The sequence below is a fragment of the Dermacentor andersoni genome, chromosome 1, assembly GCF_023375885.2.
Source record: "Dermacentor andersoni chromosome 1, qqDerAnde1_hic_scaffold, whole genome shotgun sequence".
Taxonomy (NCBI): domain Eukaryota; kingdom Metazoa; phylum Arthropoda; class Arachnida; order Ixodida; family Ixodidae; genus Dermacentor; species Dermacentor andersoni.
The window spans coordinates 110616027-110637067 of record NC_092814.1 but is presented as its reverse complement, the minus strand read 5'-3'; the positions used below and the strand labels follow the sequence as shown (position 1 = coordinate 110637067).

General features: G+C 49.1%; 1 protein-coding gene across 1 annotated transcript in view; it reads right to left on the bottom strand.

Moving 5' to 3' along the window:
- L (zinc finger protein Lobe) overlaps positions 1-21041 on the bottom strand; it is a 172564-nt gene that overhangs the window by 130042 nt on the left and 21481 nt on the right. Inside the window, exon 2 of the mRNA XM_050193528.3 lies at positions 12299-12436. Coding sequence (XP_050049485.1) covers positions 12299-12436 — 138 coding nt within the window. The remainder of the gene's footprint in view (positions 1-12298; positions 12437-21041) is intronic.

The window sequence follows — 21041 nt, the reverse complement described above, 5'->3', positions numbered from 1 at the left end:
CTCGGCAGTCGTCGAGGACATCTTCCGCTCCTGCTCGACAAAGCACAAGTTCAGCACGTCCTACCACCCACAGACCAACGGCCTCACGGAGCGCCTCAACCGGACCATCACCGACATGCTTTCGAAGTACGTTGCGACCGACCACTACAACTGGGATCTTCACTTACCATATGTGACGTTCGCGTATAATTCATCGCGTCACGACACCACCGGCTATTCACCATTCTATCTCCTATATGGCCGAGAACCCGCGTTGCCCTTGGACACTTTGCTGCCCTCGGCCACACGTTCAGCCACTGAATACGCTCGCGACGCGATCGCACACGCCGACCACGCGCGCCAGCAAGCCCGCATCCGTCTCGAGGCCTCACAGGAGCATCAGAGACGCCTCTATAATTGCCACCATCGCGACGTGCACTTTTCTCCGGGTTCTCTGGTGCTTCTCTGGTCACCCATTCGACGTGTGGGCCTTTCCGAAAAGCTGCTGTCGCGCTACACTGGCCCTTACCGTGTGGTGCGACAAGTGACCGATGTCACGTATGAAATCATCCCCGCCGACCTCTCAGCGTCATCATCAGCTGCAATTGACATCGTTCACGTGGCGAGACTAAAACCATACCACGCACCTTGCACCGCGGATGTGTAGATTTAGCACCGGGACGGTGCTTCTACAGCCGGGGGTGATGCTACGGAACAGCCGCCACAGTGTGGCTGCACTGAGGAGAAAGAAGACGACGTGTGTACCGGCTTGATATAGCGTCACCATTTTGGCCTCCGTTAGCTTCCCTGTAAATAGATTGTAAATAGCATTCGGCTTCAGCTACACGTAACAATATGTTCTTATAGTGGGCTGTCTGTATGCCCAAATGGAGCGTGACAGAATAATGCAGCGATCGCATGGGTTCACAGCGACGTACCGACTGCGCGTCTGCATGCATGTCCGAGCACGATGTTTCGCTTTCGCTGCGAGCGCGTTTTCGTACCATGCCGTGAGCTTTAGGCCGCAACATATGAGCATTAGAAAGTACAGAAGAAACCATTGTTGCGTGGACGCTATCAAAGCTGTTCAAAAATAATTTCGTGATGTGCCGTAACGACAATCAAATCCTTTTCTTTCTTTTTTTCTATATTCTTAAATATTTCAATATCATTATTTCTCATGTTGCGCCGCACTGTATGTTTATCGGTGTTCTCAGCGATCAATTTCCCGCTGCTTTTTTTTCTTAATCAAGTACATTCATTATTTGGTGCTAACACAAACGTGAGCGTATGCCATGCATGCGTTTTTTTAAAATGTGCTTCTTGCCGTTCCCTTTTCGTTCCAGTGAACTAGCAAGTATGTAGCATCAACTAGTTCATAGACCAAAGCTTCATGACATTCGCCGGGCAGTGTGCGCGGGCAAGCGTCTCAGCGCGCTTTCGGCTATTTACTGAACATCGCAGCCCCGACACCGTACCAGAAATCTTTCTAGCGGAAGTGCTTGCTGCACACCCAAGTTGTAGCCGATGGCTTTTTAAGTTTCAGGATCCAAGCTTCACGCAGCTTGTGCTTCGGGTACGTGTAAAGGTTGACAGCAAGCTCCGTTGCGTACGTCCGGCGCTGCGGCACCGAGCAGTAGCCTACCATGTTTGACGCCTTAAAAGGCAGCTACTCCCTAGTAAAGTGCTTTCAAGTGTTGTCAATCAGACACTCGAAGCGGGAAACTTCCCCACTTAATCAGAACCTCAGCGCAGGTTGGACTTTCGTTTTCAACTCGCTTCAGCGCTTCCGAAGCAGCCGACGCGGCCGCTGTGTCCACGTGATCCTTCATACTAAGTCACGCCGACGGCGGCGCCAGCTCTTCCAGTGGTTTAAAAGAAAACGGAAAGCAATCCCAGTCACAAATAACTTGCTGCTCATTTATGTTAGTCATAACTTATCTTTCTATCCCCTCTTTCCCGTTCCCGGGAACTCTGGGCCCAGAGTTGGGTATAGTCAACCAGACGCATTTCTGGTTAACATCCCTGCTTTCTCTTTTTATTTCTTCCTCCTCCTCGTATAGACACTCTGCTCTTTGTTCATCTAGACTTGCTATTTATTAATTTGGTTGCTTCCATTTAATCTCAGTCAATTTCGCCTGAAATAGCAAGCTCTCAATTTAGCAAGGCTGACACGTTCAGCTTTCCCGAAACTTTTCTCTCTCTCTTTCCTTGCATTCAATGTCTCCGGCTGCAGGGTGCGTGCATGTAGGTTGAGGGATTTTAATATGATCGCGAGTAATTAGTTTTTAAAGAAACGAGTGACTACTAAAGTGGAACGAAATGTTGTGTCGCCCGTTTCCTTGCTACGCCTGCAGGCCTACCGAGTTACCTGACGCACTGTTGATTACAGGTAAGATGGATTCGACAAGCCCTCAGATGGTACCCATACAAGGCCCATCAAGTTACGAACTTGCTGACAGGCTCCCAACACGCCGGTACGCTGTCCGTTACCAGGCGGCCAGCTCGGGGCGTTTCTACTCCGTCATCTCGAAACGATGGTTTGCTCTTGTTTATCCGTGTCACGAACGTCGACAATGTGGATACAGTGCTGTCGACATTTATAATAAGCAAGTGACCCTTCCATCTATTGGATACGTCGTCCGCGGTCCGCAGGGTCGCGCATAGCTGAGTACGCGCGAAACCAGCAAGCGCGGCGTGGAGCTCCGCACTTGGCGGCGAGACGTCTGGATGCGTCTTCGCACCTCAGACGCGCTCTCGCAATCTGAAACAGATGAGCCGGTCGCGGCAAAGCGGGGTGCGGGTTCGTTCGGTGCGCAAACGGGGCGGCCGCATGCGCGCAGGTCGAGAGCAGCCATCCGTCACTGCGCGCCGCAGCAAGGTCACATCGTCGCCCCTAGCTGCACTCCTTCCCATTCCCGACCGCTCATCGCGACAAAGGGCGCCGCGCGCTCTGGCGACACCGGCGGCGGTGCGCGTGGGGACGTGCTTCGTTCGCTCATCCAGTGCGCGGTCGCTTATGGGCGTCTCCAGGCAGTCGAAGAATAAGCCTAGCCTGCGCCCATGTCGTATAGCATAAGATAAAGTTAGCGACAAAGAGCACTTTTCTGCCAACCAGCCCCATTCGTTGACTGGAGCGTATCACAAATATACCAAGGATGCGGATTAAATATCTGCGATATTTCCCTTTGAACTGTCTCCAGTTTTCCTCCCTGACTCAAAGTGCAGTCTGTCACGGAGTTCTTACGCTACCGGACTACTTATGGCAGTTGCCGAAATATATCCAGAGGTATACAAGCTTTAAGCTGGGTAAGGAAAACGTACGCGTATGTGAGGTGCGCCTTTTAAGCGGAGTCTGTATCACCTGAGCTTCTTAGCAGCATAGCTAAACGGGAAATAAAGGCCAATAATTAAAGACGCGACTTCAACTCGGAAGCTAAAGCAAGCGTACTCACTCGGCAAGCTTCACCAGCCGTATTCCTTAATAGGCCGCTCTACCTATTCAAATTATCTGCACGCTATTAGCGCGATGCTGGTGGTAAGATTTAGTAAGATTTAGTGACGCATGTTTTAGTTAAACATTACTAAAAGAATATCTAAAGCTAAAACTAAAAGATCATCGCGTTGCCCTTCGACTATAATGCTTGGATTACCTCGTGAGGCGCAATCTGTTGCAGTACTCACTGACGCGCATCAGTTACCCCTGAGTCTGCGAGCAAACCAGAGAGCTCTGTACCATACTGAACGCCTGCACCGCGCATCGAATGGTCAATCACTCCTTGATCGTCTCATTCACCGCCCGTTATCTCGCATGGAAAACACGGCGGCATTATTTCTGAATATCACTGACATTTCTTAACATGCTGCTTCAGAGACGCCTCCGCCTCCGAAATATATCACGAAACACGTATTCCCCAGTTACCTCACAATCCCTGACATACACAAAAAGTCTGACATGCCTGTTTCGGCAATATTCCAATTGACTCAGTCACACATGTTCAAAAGATTTCCAGATGATCTTCAAGTATTCACAGATGCATCTGTACACAGCGACAGTCAGGGCGCCTCTGCAGCTTTTTTTCTGCCCTTCGACTCAAGTACCGGACGGCGCGAGACATGACCCGCCGCGCCGAACAGGGCAACGCCTCTCGCACGATAGCGAACGCTTCTCGAGCAGAACGGGACAGGCTCACCAGATACAACGACATCACCAGTGCATATTTGAACGCCAGAAAGATATACCCACCGCCGAGTCCCAAATTAAACAGGAGGCAGGCCGTCGCCTGGCGACAACTCCAGACAAACACGTTCCCTAATCCATTCCGTCTCAAACGTATCTTCCCAGATAAGCATCAGGACGACACATGCAAATTGTGTCAGGAAGGACCAGCAACACTCAAACACATGCTGTGGGAGTGCAATGTAGTTATAGGAGGGATGGCAGTTACTCCGGCGACCCTGTCGTCGAGGTGGGCCGCCGCTCTGTGCAGCTCAGACCTCGGAATCCAGATGTGGGCAGTCCAGCAAGCCCGTGAGGCGGCGTTGAGGCAGGGCCTTGACGTTCCTCCGTGGGAGACCTGAGCCCGAGTCGCGTTAAACCTTGCCGGACGTACAAGAAAGTTGTATCCATCCATCCATTCGACTCAAGTACGACGTATCTTTCAAATAGCTAATCCAACTTCGTCAATAACTGCAGAGCTAGCAGCGATTAATGTTGCACTGAAATACGTGCAAGAGCAGTTAAGCGCATCGAAGATTGCCATCTTTAGGGACTCCCGCGCTGCCCTTTGCAAGTTACAACGCAGTCAGATTGATTGCCCAGTTGTGCGCAGCATTAATGACTCTGCCAATGAAATCGCCTCACATGGGGTACCTCTCGATGCTCAATGGATACCTTCACACGTAGGAATTGCCGGAAACGAAGAGGCTGATCGACTGGCTTCAACTTGCGCTCATAACGACTGTGTCTGCCCTGAAATTTTGTGCAAGCTTGATGACGCTCGTCTGCTGATTCGTCGCCACCTACTCAAGCAGCATCCAGACCAGCGCGTCGCAAATGGAACGTTCCCGTCCCGTGTTCGCGGTCGAGGCTTGCCTCGTCGCGCTAGAGCGCAACTACTCAAGTTCAGGGTTGGCTGCGTGAACGTGCGCGAACGTTTATACAGACAAGAACGTGTGGCCAGTCCATCGTGTACACGTCTTGCGGCTGCTGCGAGACGCTTCAGCACCTGATATTGGAGTTGCGCTTTCAGTGCGCAGCGCATGTCGCTAGTGAGGGACTATATATCATCTCCTTGGCCTGAGGTGTACGATACTCGACGACTGTTTGTACCCCAGTGGTTGTGCGTCTCGACGTGATTAGGCTCATCACGCTCTACTTATTTTTCTCGAATTAATTAATTTAGGTTCACGTTTGTAGCGTCGATACTATTGCTTCTATTTAGCATTCTGCAGGTGCGTGACCTTCAGTGACCGGCCCTACTGTGTGTTCTACTTCATACTTTTAGATTTGTCCTGTTGCTCTTTCTTTCCTCTTTCCTCCCCTCCTTCACATCTTCCATTTCTGTGTTGCTGTCACCTCCTTTCTGAAAAGTAGGCAGTCGTTGTGCCCCTTCCGGTGACCAGTTGTCGGCCTACTCCTCGCTTTCCTTTTACTGTTAAATGTATATATGTTTTCAAAACAAATAATAATAATAGTACTAAAAGAACAAACTATGATTAGTGCTAGTCAACGACAGAGGCCCAAAACTTATTTCTCTTCTTCTTTACGTCGCATATTCCTTTAACTTTAAACATGCAGGACGGAAAAGAAAACCTATTTCTGCGCAGACGACTTAAAGCGCAGTTGTTCCAACGGTACTTCCACCCATATTACACTGCATTTAGCAGCGCCCGCCACACTGTAAAATAATTTACACTCTTCACAGTGAAAAAGGGTGTAAATGTGTGTATAACTGACACCCTTCGGGTGTGATTTATATAACTGGCACCCTATAAGGGTGCGAGTTATAGACACATTTACACCCTTTTTCACTTTTAACGGTGTAAATTATATTACAGTGCAGTTCCTTTTACCTCGGATGTTTTACAGCGACATTGTTACACTCTAGTAGGTTGGAATTCTTCGTGTCCGCGTGAGCGGTGCTCACACAAAAACAAACGCAGCTGGATGGCTTTGTGTTTGAGCTTTCGCGTAACAGAATTGTTTTCTCGTATATTGGAATTGCAATCCGATGCTATCATGTCTGCAGGTTGTCTGTAAGTCGTACTTTACGAATTTTCTGCCGCATTTTACTTTGAGAAATTCAATTAGTACAAAAACGCACTTGTGATAGGAGGAGGACCTAAAAGAATGCGGATGTATGCTGCGCTAACATTACCGCCACCTAGTGGCTGCGGCCACTCAAACAGACCTCAAACGGCAGCTGTCTTTCAGCTTCCGCGTAATAGATTTATGTTTTCTCGTATATTCGAATAACAATCCGACGGCGCGCAGCTTGTGTTGAAGTCGTACTTTACGCATTTTCCTGACGCAATTTACTTTGAAACATTCATTTAGTTCAATAATGCATTAGGGCTTGGCGGAGGGCCTAGAAGGATGAGGATCCATGCTGCACTTCCGCACACATGCGTGCGCATGCGGAATGGAGACGAATTTTTATTTTCTCTCTCTCTCTTTTTTTTTTTTTTGCTAACACTTTTTGTTGACAATTTCATCACCCCGCCCATTTTTCTGTCGTCCTCGGCTGTGCTTCCCTTCCTTTGGCACCCATTCTGTAACTGAACTTGAACTTTGAACTTTATTTGTATCTATACAACGTACAGATGACAGGGGCACAGACAAAAAGACACAGACTCTAATGGTTTACCGATTATCTGCCCTACGCATTACCTGGCCTGCCCAACTCCATCTTTCTTTTTCTCTTAATGTCAGCCAGAATATCGGTTTGCCCTCTGATCCACACCGCTCTCTTCCTGTCTCTTAACGTTGCGCCTAACATTTTTCGTTCCATTACTCTTTGCGCGGTCTTTCACTTGTTCTTGAGCTTCATTGTTAGGCTACAAGTTTTTGCCCCATGTGTTAGCACTGGTAAAAAAAAAAAAATTATGGGGTTTTACGTGCCAAAACAACTCTCAGATTATGAGGCACGCCGTAGTGGAGGACTCCGGAAATTTCGACCGCCTGGGGGTCGACCCTACGTTCTTTAACGTGCACCTAAATCTAAGCACCACGGGTGTTTTCGCAATTCGCCCCCATCGGAATGCGGCCGCCGTGGCCGGGATTCGATCCCGCGACCTCGTGCTCAGCAGCCCAACACCATAGCCACTCAGCAACCACGGCGGGTGTTAGCGCTGGTAGAATGCAATGATTATGCACTTTTCTTTTCAACGACAGTGGTAAGCTGCCAGTCAGAATTGGTTAATGTCTGCCGTGTGCAATCCCAACCCATTTTTATTCTTCTGTAAGCTTCATTTTCATGATCAAGGTCCCCTGTGAGTAATTGACCTAGATAAACGTACTCCTGCAAAGACTCTGGAGGTTGACTGGAGATCCTGAATTCTTGTTGCCTTGCCAGACTATTGAACATTACCTTTGTCTTTGGCATAATAATCTTCAACCCTATACTCTTACACTTTCTCGGTTAAGGTCCTCAATATTCCCAGTATTGCTGGGAATATTGGAATATTCCCAGTATTGCTTAACAGGCCAATGTCATCTGTAAGATGACATGTGTCATCTGCGGAAAGATTGAGGAAGCAGTCAAAAATGGCCGCATAGTGAAATCAGTGAGAAGTAAACTTGCCATCATCATCAGCATGGTTACGCCCACTGCAGGGCGAAGGCCTCTCCCATACTTCTCCAACTACCCCGGTCATGTACTAATTGTGGCCGTGTTGTCCCTGCAAACGTCTAAATCTCATCCGCCCACCTAACTTTCTGCCGCCATCTGCTACGCTTCCCTTCCATTGGAATCCAGTCCGTAACCCTTAATGACCATCGGTTATCTTCCCTACTCATTACATGTCCTGCCCATGCCCATTTCTTTTTCTTGATTTCAACTAAGATATCATTAATTCGCGTTTGTTCCCTCACCCAATCTGCTCTTATCTTATCTCTTAACGTTACACCTATCATTCTTCTTTCCATAGCTCGTTGCGTCGTCCTCAATTTAAGTAGAACCCTTTTCGTAAGCCTCCAGGTTTCTGCCCCGTACGTGAGTACTGGTAAGACACAGCTGTTATATACTTTTCTCTTGAGGGATAATGGCAACCTGCTGTTCATGATCTGAGAATGCCTACCAAACGTACCCCAGCCCATTCTTATTCTTCTGATTATTTCAGTCTCATGATCCGGATACGCAGTCACTACCTGTCCTAAGTAGATGTATACCCTAAACACTTCCAGTGCCTCACAACCTATCGTAAACTGCTGTTCTCTTCCGAGACTGTTAAACATTACTTTAGTTTTCTGCAGATTAATTTTTAGACCCACCCTTCGGCTTTGCCTCTCCAGGTCAGTGAGCATGCATTGCAGTTCACTGACCTGGATAGGTCAGTGAACTTGCCATAGGGCGGGGCAAAATGTACGCATTGAAGGATAAGCATGATGATGTCACCAGAAATTTCGACGATATAGTAAAAGCAGCAGAATAATTCCATATTGACCTATACAGTACTCAGAGCAGCCACACAACCTTCAATTGAAGTAGTATTGAGCAAAATACAGAGATTCCTTACTAGAGATGAAGTTAGAAGGGCCTTGCAAGACAAGTCCCGGCGAAAAGCGGCAGGCAAAGATGGAATGACAGTTGATTTAATCGAAAAATGGGGGAAATAATATGCTTGAAAAGCTGGAAGAACGCGAACATTACAGTGATATTTAAGAAGAGAGAGGTTAAAGAATTGAATAATTATAGGCTCATTAGCTTCAATGATCTTCGATGAGTCAAGAGAACAGGCTAGCTTCAAAAAAGTATATTCTGCAATGGATCCCGTGCATGTCATCAATCAAGTAATTGAGAAATCTGTGGAGTAGGATCAAGATCTCTCTATGACTTTCATGGATTAATTAAAGGTATTTTATTCAGTAGAAATACCAGCAGTTATGCAGGCACTGCGTAATCAAGGAGTACAGAAGGCATACCTGCAGATATTGGGAAATATCTACAGATTCCGCAGCTACTTTGCATCTCTAGAAGAAAAGTAGCAAATTACCTATCAAGAAAGCGGCCATGCAAGGAGACACAATCTCTCCAATGCTATTCATTGCATGCTTAGAAGAAGTATTAAAGCCATTAGGCTGGGAAGGCTTAGGAGTGAGGATCGACGGCGAATATCTCAACAACCTTCGGCTTGCAGGGAAGATAAAACCACCTGCAAATATTGAACTTACTTGTATTACCTGATAACAGCTCAACGGAGTGTGGAGCGCAGTTGAGCAAGTTCCTAAGCACACCGGCACTGCTAGTCCCCACCAAACTCCACAGTATTTCTTATCGCTTTCATCAACTGCCAATACTCGCCAGCCGCCTGTTTCCCGAGGCTTTAGAACAGTACAGTAAATTAGGAGCAAGCATCCCTGCCCGGACGAGCGCCTCCCCCAGCTCCCTCTTGTTCTCAGCTGCTGCGCCCTTTGTATTGCTCTTCGAACCACGATTTCAGAGAAGTACTGATAACCGCTCACCGCAGAACATTTTATTCCATTCTAAACGCGGTCGTTGCAACTACGATAGTGTCGAAAGCCGCAAGCGGATAGAAAGGAAGGTGCTAGCTCGTAATTTTACACTACGTTCGAAGACCTGAGAAGTCATTGTTGCGCATGCGCCGGCCCGTTCGAATTCGCAGCCGGCACTGACAGAGCGAACGACGACGCAGCTCACTCAGCGGTCGAGCCTTCCATCTGCTTCTCAGCGCTCCGGCTACTCGCTCTGTCGAAGCTCCCCAGGCCACTCAGCTTGCAACCGATGTTATTTGAGTGCTATGTACTCGACCACATTGACCACTTTCCATATTATGCGAGCAGAATGTCATGACCTCAACGGCGGCAGAACTAATGGCCCTGCGTCGAGCACTGGAATTCATTGATTCTGAAAGACCTAGAAAATGGGCTGTGTTCTGTGATTAAAAACCGGCATTACAGTGCACGCAGGCAGTTCTCCGACACGAATGTCATGACCAATTGACATACAAAATCGTGAAACGTTACCATCACGTCCAACGAAAAGGTCACGAGGTCATTCTTCAATGGGTACCTGGCCATTGTGCAATCAGTGGCAATCATTTCGCCGATAACGCTGCTCGCACAGCACATCAAGAAGAGTACAGCGTTCCAATTCCGCTTTCGAGGACAGACGCCGCAAGGCAGCTTCGACACCTGGCACGCAGTCTCACACTGACCGAGTGGAACTCGCCAAGCTTACGACTTACACGTCTGCATCGACTAAATCCCTCCCTGCAACTTCGACCTCCACTCGGACTTCCTCGACGTGAAGCTACGCTTCTCAGTCGCCTTTGGTTAGGAGTTGCCTTCACAAAGGCATACTCTACATTAATTGGAGTGATTGACAGTGCAGCATGCGAGGTCTGTGGTACCGAAGAAAACATCGACCACCTGCTGTGCCACTGTTCACGATATGCCCCAGAGACAAGAACTTGCCGAAGCTTTCCAAAAACTGGACAATCGGCCGCTTTCTGTGCAGGTGCTGCTGGAACACCGCCCCCATCGCCCGTCGACCCATAAAGCGGTGAAGGCGCTTTTGTGCTTCTTAAGGACGACGGGCTTGTGCGACCATCTGTGACTATTAATGCAATTTCTGTAAGACCACACGCGTCAGCGAACTCACCGCAATTTCCTTCTTTCCTTCCCTCCTCTCTCTCCCTGTGATCTTTGTTTCCCCTTTCCCATTCCCCGGTGTAGGGTAGCCAACCGGACGTTATTCCAGTTAACCTCCCTGCCTTCTACTTTTCTCTTTCCTCCTCCATGCGAGCAGAAAAATGGAGAACGAATAGCTCCCCTAGACCTCGCAGATCTCTTGAGCGCCATCAGTTTTACATGGAGATAGCATACACGGCTCATTAACAGTTGCAATCACTCGCGCAGTGGCATTTAAACTTTTGACACATACTGCAGGTACATCGAAGCAATACAGCTGACACGATTATAGCTCCTCGCCACAAGTACGCCTCTGCGCAGCATTTCTCGACGAAAGTCGCACTTATACGCGTACAGTCTTTGTGAAAAGTAGGCGGGCCACTTTGAGTGTAGCCAAATGAGTCTTATGCCTCAAATGTTTTTAAAAATGAGGACAAAAGTTCTTCTCTCTTTTGGGCTTTGGACCAACAGCAGCGTGAAAGGAACATGAGCACCATGTCCTCTCACTTTCATGCATAAGACGAGATATGGTTTGGGTACATTTTGCAAGGAATTCAAGTCATGGTTCATACTGCGATGTGTTTAATGTAGGGCTAGGTTAATAATCAAGCGACCACCCTTCATATTTCTGTACTCTTACAAAATTCACGGCGAGAAAGGTAAGCCGCAAAGCCAAGAGCAAACGTGCTTTAGAGGCCCATGACAGCTGTCCCAAATGTGAAACCTTGACACAAGACAATTGGTATGGGTTTGCATGGGTACAAGAGAGATCCGGGAGCTTATGCCGTAAGACTCGTCTCCGGCGTGAACGCTCCGCTGACTACAACACCTGTGTTCAAGACGACTCTCATGACAAAAGCCGAGTGGAGTCTGTACAAGCGTGACGGCTGGGGTCGCACCAGTCATCCCATCATGCAGTTGTATGTTTAATAAGTGCGAGACAGCGGATTTTACACGCGCCTATTATGAAAAACATTCACTCTATTTCTCGCTCCAGGCCGATATATATGTTGCGCCGGTGAAGCCCAGCCACGAAGCGTGAGCTCAGAGGCTCCTGTGTGGTGTTGGTTCATTGATACTATCGGGAGCGACACCATCCGTTATGTAGCCCACACTTAGGAAACTTAAGCCGGAAAAAAGGCCAGCCGAGGTCCTTTTCTTTTTTTTTGATTTTTGCTTAAATATTAGCTTCTGAGAAGCTAAAAGGTTATGCCGAAAACTTGCGTAGAGCTGCCTCCATGATATAGAATAAACAGTAAACGCACGCCTTGACAACCAGACCTACGTGATAAATACACCAGTGCGTATTACGGAATACTACTCTCAGAGCTGAGAGTTTGTTTCACTTGGTTCCCTGCCATGGAAATTCAAGACAGATGTTGCGGGCACCTCACAGTCCGCACATTCAACGCAGCTCTTATACCATGTCGGCACTGTCTGTCTTACCGTGCAGAGGGCTGTCTCCGGGAGCGTACGACGAGTCCTCCTCCGGGGAGCGGTCGCCTTCCTCCGACCTGCTGTCCACTTGCATCGCTTGGCAGCAGTGCTCTTCTGTCGCCTCCGATTCGCCTGGGTCTTCGTCGGCTGCACACGGGAAAGTCGGAAAGGAATCACACGTTGGAGCTCCGCTTCCCTCAGCGAACACATGGCCCGTATTTTTCTTACGTGCTATTCTCTCGCATTGCCTTAAGTAAGCTTTAATATATTCTTAGTTAACGGAAGTATAAAATACCACATAAGTATGCACTCGTTTATTTGTTAGCAGCTTGATGAAAGCCTTTAGTTGAGGTCAGAACAGCGCAGAGATGATAACCGTGCTTCTGCCACCAGCAATAATCAATATCCAGAATGCCTACTTTTCCGATTTTCCTATGTTCACTCTCTAAAAAACGAAAAATAAATTCTGGTCACGCCAGAGTACACGACACGCCGAGATGACAGGGCTTTTGAGCATCGTGTTACCGGTCTACTGCCTCCCGATGCCGCTGACTGTGCACTGCGCAATCACTGGCAGCTTTTTTTCCTCTTTTGTTTTTGTCTTGCGCATACGCAACTGGTAGCGGGCAGCATCGGTAATAGCGGAACGATAACTCTACGGTAAAATACTGTAATAGGAAAATGCTTTGACACACACACACACGCACGCACACACATGCACGCACACACCCTGCTGGAAGACATTCTTCGAAATGAATTACCGGCATCACGCAGATATCGTAGCTTCGCGATACGTGCCATGGCTAAACACAATACGAACCTGCCCAGCCAACACCACCTAGATAACATAGCACAAAGCCTGTTCAATCCGATCCATGACGTCATGCTACCTGTTCCGACTGCCATAGAATGTAATGGGGATGCTCCCGAGTAAGCCGTGGTGATTTTGACGTCACCGCTTTCGTCACGCCAGCCTTGGCGGTGGAAATTTCGGGCCAGGTAGCATGACGTCCTGGATCAGAGTGAAAAGGCCTTGCGCCAACTAGGTGCTGTTGACCCAGCTGTATGCTGCGTTTTAATTTTGGTTAGGAAACTGCCTACGCCCACACGTACCGTGCAAGCGACTGCGTACACAACGGCGTATGCAGCGCGGCTTCAGGTGTGACCCACCTGCGCGGGAATGGAGGCCAAACGCTCACTGCGGCCCAGCGCGACGCCTGTGACAAGTCGCTGCAAGAGGCGCTGGTGCTCCCATCGTCTGGGAGCAGCTGCGAGAGGCGGTCACTCGCAGCCTTCCAGGGCACCTAGAATCCCGTGAGGGTGGCCTGGTATACGTGGCCGTCTTCCAACTTTGGCCAGACCTATCAGTATTTCCAATTTCCCGTGGGTGGCTTTTCCGAGTCGAGCCTCAAGGTACACGGCGGGAAAGAACAATCCAAAAGGGCTCACCGAGGGCCATTCCGCGAGCCAGCACGGCATCGGAGCAATCGGTCTCGGCGAGTACGATTCCGGGGCCCTTTCATTTTTGGCGGCGCACTGGCGAGACGGGCGCGCGGTGGTGTGCGCGCCCTTTGGGCCCCCGAGGGATTTGTGTGCGCCGTGGCGGCCAGCGGGGCAAGGCGCCTGTGGCCGCGTGTCCTTGCGTGCCTCGGATATGGCCACGCGAATTTCCCTAGCGTGGCATTTTTAAGCGGCCTGCTCGGAAATGACCCCCGCGGCCTGCGCAGCGGCTCGGCCGGCCCCGGGGGCCCCGTTAGGCGGACCGAAGTAACGACCCCTGCGAGCCCGCGCGCACTGGCCCTACGGCCCCCTCGAGGTCTCCGGCTGGCGCGGGCTCAATTGGCACCCAGCGTTGGTCGATAGGGGGCCCCCGCGGGTAGGGCGCGCCGCCAGCGCATCATTTCTCGCAGGGCGCGTGCCATGCCACGGCACGATTCCCCGACGCCTTTTAAATCTAATAAACGCCAGACGAATCTGCGCGCGTCGGATGCACCACTATCGGGTCATTTCTCATTACCGCGGAGCTCGTTAAAGTCGGCGCCGTCGTGCGCAGCTGCCGACGGGAATCGTCGACGGAGTGCCGCGGCAGCTGGCTGGACGTCACCGGACGCGAACAGACGAAGCGCTGTCGAAGCCTACTGCCAGCCAAGAAAACGTAAACGTTATCCGCGCTCCAGTCTCACCGAGATCGATCCTCGCCCGAAAAACCTCCGTGCCCATCTTGAAAGGGTCAAATGCGCATTTGTTTGTTGCAGAGCGCTTCCCTAACAAGATGTATATTCCAGTGCCTCGGCTCCACGTCTTACCAGTGAAGCTATACTGACGCCGCCAATGCTGCCGGCGCCAACTGTGCAGAAAAAAGAGCTCTTTCGTGTCTTCTGTGAGGCGCTAATTTTGCATGTATATATACGCTATCAGAATAGCACTAAAATCGCGATGTATTGTGACATTCTTCCCATTATGTTGTCAAGTGCACACATTTGTGAGGCGAAGCAAACGGCGAAGCCGGTGCACGCGGGCCACCAGAGCCGTTTATGACCTGACATTGAGGAAATAGTGAGTAACATAGAAGAACAGTCGTTGAAGCGAGAATGAATCATATCAGCTGCTAAACCAGCGAGGATTAATGAGAGATAGAATTTACTTGGCCAGAAGCGAAAGGGAATAAATATCTGAGAAAGAAAAGCATGGAAGGAAGAGTAACGTCTTCGTTTGTACTATATATTGCGCCGTCAAAGAGTCCAACGTGTTTAATAACTTATTAACTCGATGGATGGTGCATAATTCGCTGTGTAGCTGTCGGTAAACTAACGATATTAATGTCAAAAAAGTATGGTTTTACGTGCCAAAACAACGATGGCACGCCGTATTGAGAGACTCTGGAGGAAATTTGGACCACCTGTGGTTCTTTAACTTGCTCCTAAATCTAAGTACACAGGTGTTTTCGCATTTCACCCCCATCGAAATGCGGCCGCTGTGGCCAGGATTCGATCCCGCCACCTCGTGTTTAGCAGCCCAACACCGTAGCCACTAAGCAACCACGGCGGGTAACGACATCAATTAAACGTCAAGGTGGCATCACCTCGTGGTTAACGCCGAAACGCCTTCGCAGTACCCGAGGGACGATAGCAGAGCCTGTTTGCAAACCGAGTCATACGAATGTGTATGACGCACCCCGACCGCCGTAAGTTGGCGTCATGGCGCGCGACGAAATGATCCACAGCCTAATGTACTCTGCAGCGTGGCAGCGCTTTCGCGCACTGATGCTCGTATGTTGTGCAGGTGAACTGCAAGTGAGCGCCGCTGTGCTGCAATGCAGTAGCCCCATCCTCTACAGGTGTCATGTAGAACATGCACTGTCGCGTGCATAGACGTGTAGCTGCTTTGTTGCTCTCTAATTATTTCTAAAACGTAGTTAAAGAGAAAAGTGCATCGCGCTAGGAAAGCGCTACATTTACAATAAGCATTGCGAATGACAAAGCAAGCGCGGAGCTTGATATTAAATATAGATTATAAATAAATAAATATAAATATAAATAAATATAGATTAACTAACGCGCTATCCCTTTCCGTGTCGTTAGCTCAACAAGCAATTTTGTCGATGTTGTGCACTGACACGCCGACATTATTAACTTCATCTGTGCATTTTCGCTTTCAATAGTATAGCCCTTGAGTTCACGAAGCTAAATTGCTCCAGACATCCGGTAATGACGCTAGCTGACGTGCAAACAATCCAAAGCAACTTGTCCGACATATAATTCTAAGAAAATATAAACAGACCAACCTCTACGGAGATTCATTGGTGTGCTTTCCGCTAATGACAAGTGTGATACTACTTAGCATACATTTCTGACAGTAGCATAATGCACGACGAGAGGTGTGTGTTGCCGCTGCAGCTGTTCGACAAAGGTGTCGGAGAGTATTCGAGTTCACATTCCGACGACCTGGGCTTACGTAAAGCTGCAAAACTATCGGGCTCTATCTGCAATCATGAAAAGCTAAAGCGGAAAAAGTTCGTCCAACTCTCACGCCAAGATTTGTGACTTTCCCGGCATTTTTCGTGCGATGTCAACGCCCCACGATCAACTTGTGGACAAAGCTGGCGTCACTTATAGGGTGTTCTGTAGGCACCGACACGCCGCAGCAGAAGATCGATGATCTACTACCTGTAGACATTGACAAATGTTTTGTTGAAGCAAACATCGACTTTAAAGCGTTCCTTCACAGTGCTGACGCACGAGCACGCGTCCACCATATGAGCAAGCAAAACCGGTAGCCCCGCAATTATTGGACACACACCTAACCTGACACCAAGAAGCTGAATTATACCGTCGACCCACTTGATTGCCTTTTATTTTTCTTTCCTTTTTGAAATTAGTACGTATACCGCATTAACCACACACACGGACAGGAAAGACGTAACACACTAACTATTAGCTATTCGTCAAGCTTGATATTTTTGTTGCTTCAGTGATGAACCGAGTAAGAGTATCTTTGTGTCTAGATACAATGAAGCACCTTTGAAACAGGGCCTTTCTCACACGTGTCACAATGCAGAGCCAGCCTTACATTGTTTGAACGCTCTTTGAGTCTGACATTTAGACAGAGCCCCAGCTGCCCTACATGATACTCGCCACATGAAAGAGGAACTGATAGACAGCACGTTTTATGCAGTGTACAGCACCCAGCACACTTGTCGAGAACGCAGGAACGGTGTGCGGCAGTGTATCCGTGCCATCTACCGTAGCTCATTTGACAGAGACAATTCGTTTCCGAGCGAGCACTGCCTGATTAGCAGGTCACATCTAGCCACACCGTCCCCTGCGCAGCTAAGACAGCTGATTCAATTAGTGATATGGGTGCGCGACGCGATCAGGCGAGCAATGGCTTTGCTGATGGACAACTGAACGTCGCCTGGCATAGGGCGTGGTCGTTGGTAGACGGGAACCGCAAGAGCCAACACAGCGAGAAGCACGAGCGGTGGCACCGCGAGGTAGCGCATGATTGGAACACATTGCATCGAACCGGCGACATATATATATATATATATATATATATATACATGGCAGACAGCGCAAACGCACCGATCCGTGCGCAGCTCCGGCACACTTATTTATTCAGCACTGCAACAATGTAACGAAGCAGTGTGATAATTAGCTGTCACATGTGTGGTGGACGCCCCAGAGATGCTTCGCTGCGTCGAGACACAAGGATAATATTACGCGGTTAAGCATTGAAACAACAAACAATGGCAAGCATGGGTTGGCAGTATTTGCGCGCGCCGTCTTTATAGCCTGCATATACCTCAGTATGGTTTTAGCTTGCGCATGGCCATCCCTGATTTGGTTATGCACACAGTTCCAACAATCCATCGGTTCATGTTAGCGCTTGTGTTCTGTCCTCCCTGCGCGTACGTCTCTGTGGCATAACACCATAAACATACGAAAAATAGCACAACACCGAATCTCTGCTCTTATCTTCTTGATTGTGTTATTGTAATAACCGGTATCTCTACGAGACAATATTGTATACTCCGTGACAGCTAATCGCTGTTGATTTTTGTACAGGAATCTAATAAAAATGACAATCTTTATTCCAGACCCAGGGAGATCGTGTACTGAGCGGGACTTGCTTTACTAAAGAACGCGTAAACCGGAAACCGTTCGACGAAAACAAGAAACCCTCAGCATTACCTCCTGCTGCCATGCGAGCCCTCCAGTTAAAATTTCTGCTATGGGTTACCCGTCGTGCATAGTCTCTTATGAGTGCAGAAGCGTTGCGCGCTCAAGTTTACAGCACATAAGTTTTAAGCCTGCGAACGCGTTTGACATGGCGCAGGATAAGCTTGTAAAGTTTATCGTCCCAATCGGTGAAATGCCTTCGACCAATGCGTGAACGTAATCGTTGAACGGAGAAGCAAATGAGGAACAGTAAAAAAATAATAAAAAAGCAAAAAAAAAATTTCAGAGCCCTTCCACTAATCTGAGCTGCTGCTGTACAGACCAACGCTAAAGGGCAGATCTACCTCTCAAGAACCACAACACACAAACCTACAAAGACACACAACTCGTGACCCAAGATGGATAACCCATACCCAAAGTCGAGAAGATAAGGGTGTTGGGAATGATCATAGAAGCCAAGGGCACCAACGGAGAAACCATTCGCAACATCGAAGCCAAAGTTTCTCAGACAATGCGATTGATCAAGAGAATCACCAACAGGCACGAGGGAATGAAAGAAGCAAGCGTCGCGAGAATCATCCAGGCGTTCGTCATAAGTCAGATCACGTATGCGGCGGCATACCACAGATGGTGCGCCCCAGAAAAGAAGAAGCTAGACGGCCTGATTAGGAAGATATATAAACAAGCGAATGGACTCATGCTAAGCACGGGCACGGCGAAACTCCTAGAGCTGGGACTGCACAACACGCTAGAGGAGCTAATAGAAACGCAACGTATAGCGCAATACGAACGCCTCTCCAAGAAGACGGCGGGCAGACACATCCTAGATAAATTAAGGATCCACTACCACACACAACACGGAGAGAAACGGGACATACCCAAGGAAATAAGGGCCAAACTCACGGTGCCCCCTTACCCAAGAATGTGCATCCTGTACACCACGACTGCAGGAGAAAAAGGAGGGCAAAGAACATGGCGAAGAACTACAGAAGGAACAAAAACGCGGTCTTTGTAGCCGCTGCACGTTACAAACACAAACGCAGCTTTGTCGCAGCAGTACTTAACCGCTATAACTAACCGCTAACTATAAACACGACACGCATCGAAACGGCGGAGGAAGCGACTATAGCGTTAGCCATAGCGCAAACCAACGCATACTATATAATCAGCGATTCCCAGACGGCAGTACGCCACTTCGCAAACAGCCGGCTCTTAGCTGAGACACTAAACATACTCAGAAAAGGCAAAACAACAAGGGAAGACATATGCATCCAAATCCTATGGATACCAGCCCACACCACCGACTCAATGGGAGAGGACAACCCTAACGCTGCGGCACACAACGTACCTCGAGGACTCACTTTCCGAGCTGCGACGAACGTAGACCACTCGACAGGGCCCTCCGAAGTGTCGGAATAGGAAGACAGAATGACCAGGTTCAACGACATCACCAACCACTACAAGATGAAAAGATGCACTTATCCACCATCCCATCCACAACTCAGTAGATCGCGAGCTGTCCAGTGGCGACAACTACAAACCAAATCATACAAGAGTCCGATACTAAAGCACGCTATTTATCCAGACATATACACAACCGATAGATGCAAAGTGTGTGGCACCAGAGCCACGCTAGAACACATGCTATGTGAATGCCAGGGACTAATACAGGACAGTGAGAGCGAAGTCTCCATCGACAGCCTCTGCGCGCGATGGCAGGCCGCGCTGCTCAGCTCGAACCTGGAAGACCAACTCTGGGCAGTCTAGCGGGCCGACGAAGCCGCCGAGGGGCAAGAACTCTTGGCCGTAACCTCGGCGGAGCCCCAGCCTACTAACTCGCCGGACGCGAATCGTTCTTATTCGAAATAAAGTTTTCTCACTCACTCACTCACCCTTCCACTATGTGAAGATGGAAGACAAGCGAAGCTGTTTAGCACACGACACAGAGCTGACCCAGAATATTGAACAAAGGTACGAACATATTTATTGCCCTAATCTGTGGTCATCGTGGCAATATAGGTGCGCACACATATTCGCGTATCACCTCCGTTATTAAATGCGTCCGTCACGTAAGACAATGAATGGCTCATACCCCCTTAAGCAATGGCTCATACCCCCGTAAACGCGGCCTCCCCATTACGACGACGACGACGACGACGGACGGACGGACGGACGGACGGACGGACAGACAGACAGACAGACAGACAGACAGACAGACAGACAGACAGACAGACAGACAGACAGACACAGAACTTTAATGAGGTCCTGAGAAGCGCCGTACTTGGAGCAGCACGGCGGGTCGCTCCCACGTGGGGACGGGGAGGCCTAGCCTCATCGCCGCATCGTGGGCTCTCTGGACAGCCTGGAGTTGTGGGAGAAGCTCGGAACTCTAGGTGGCAGAGCTCCACTCCTCCTCGGTGGCTTGATTGGGCCCCCATAACTAGGGCACCGCTAGAACATGTGGTCTAACTGCTAATTAACCGACCCGCAGACTACGACGACAGAAGAGAACTGAAATTTTACGCCGGGATGATGAGCGGCAACGGAGCCAGCTGTAAAAGACGACGACGATGACGACGACGACGACGAGCGCGCGAGCAGTGGCACTATAGCGCTTTGCGCGGTTGGCGCCGAGAATTAACAGTCCTTTTTGAAAAAGTTGTAAAAGACATTTTGTTCAAAAACATCTGTTCTTACCCTTGTGTCTGGGACCTGCTTGGGTCCCATGTGTGACAAGGGTGGTTCAAGGGCGCGTTACAGGTCCCCGAGCTCACAGGGATATGTACCATTGAGCTTGGACTCTTTCTGCACTATCACCAAGATCGGCCCCCATGATGATTTATTGTCAATTTTGATGATCTCGGACCCATTTTTTCCACCAGATCCTAGGCATAGACAGTTTCGCTGTAAAAAGAAAGAGAGAGGCGAGCCAACAGTGGTTGATATCGACGAAAGACAACGTATACTTAAGCGCATAAGTGTACCATGCGGTTTGTTCATGCTGCACTACCTTCGGGATGGGCCGATATTTAAAAAAAAAAATCAGGCCCATGCAGTGCTCTTCGATACAT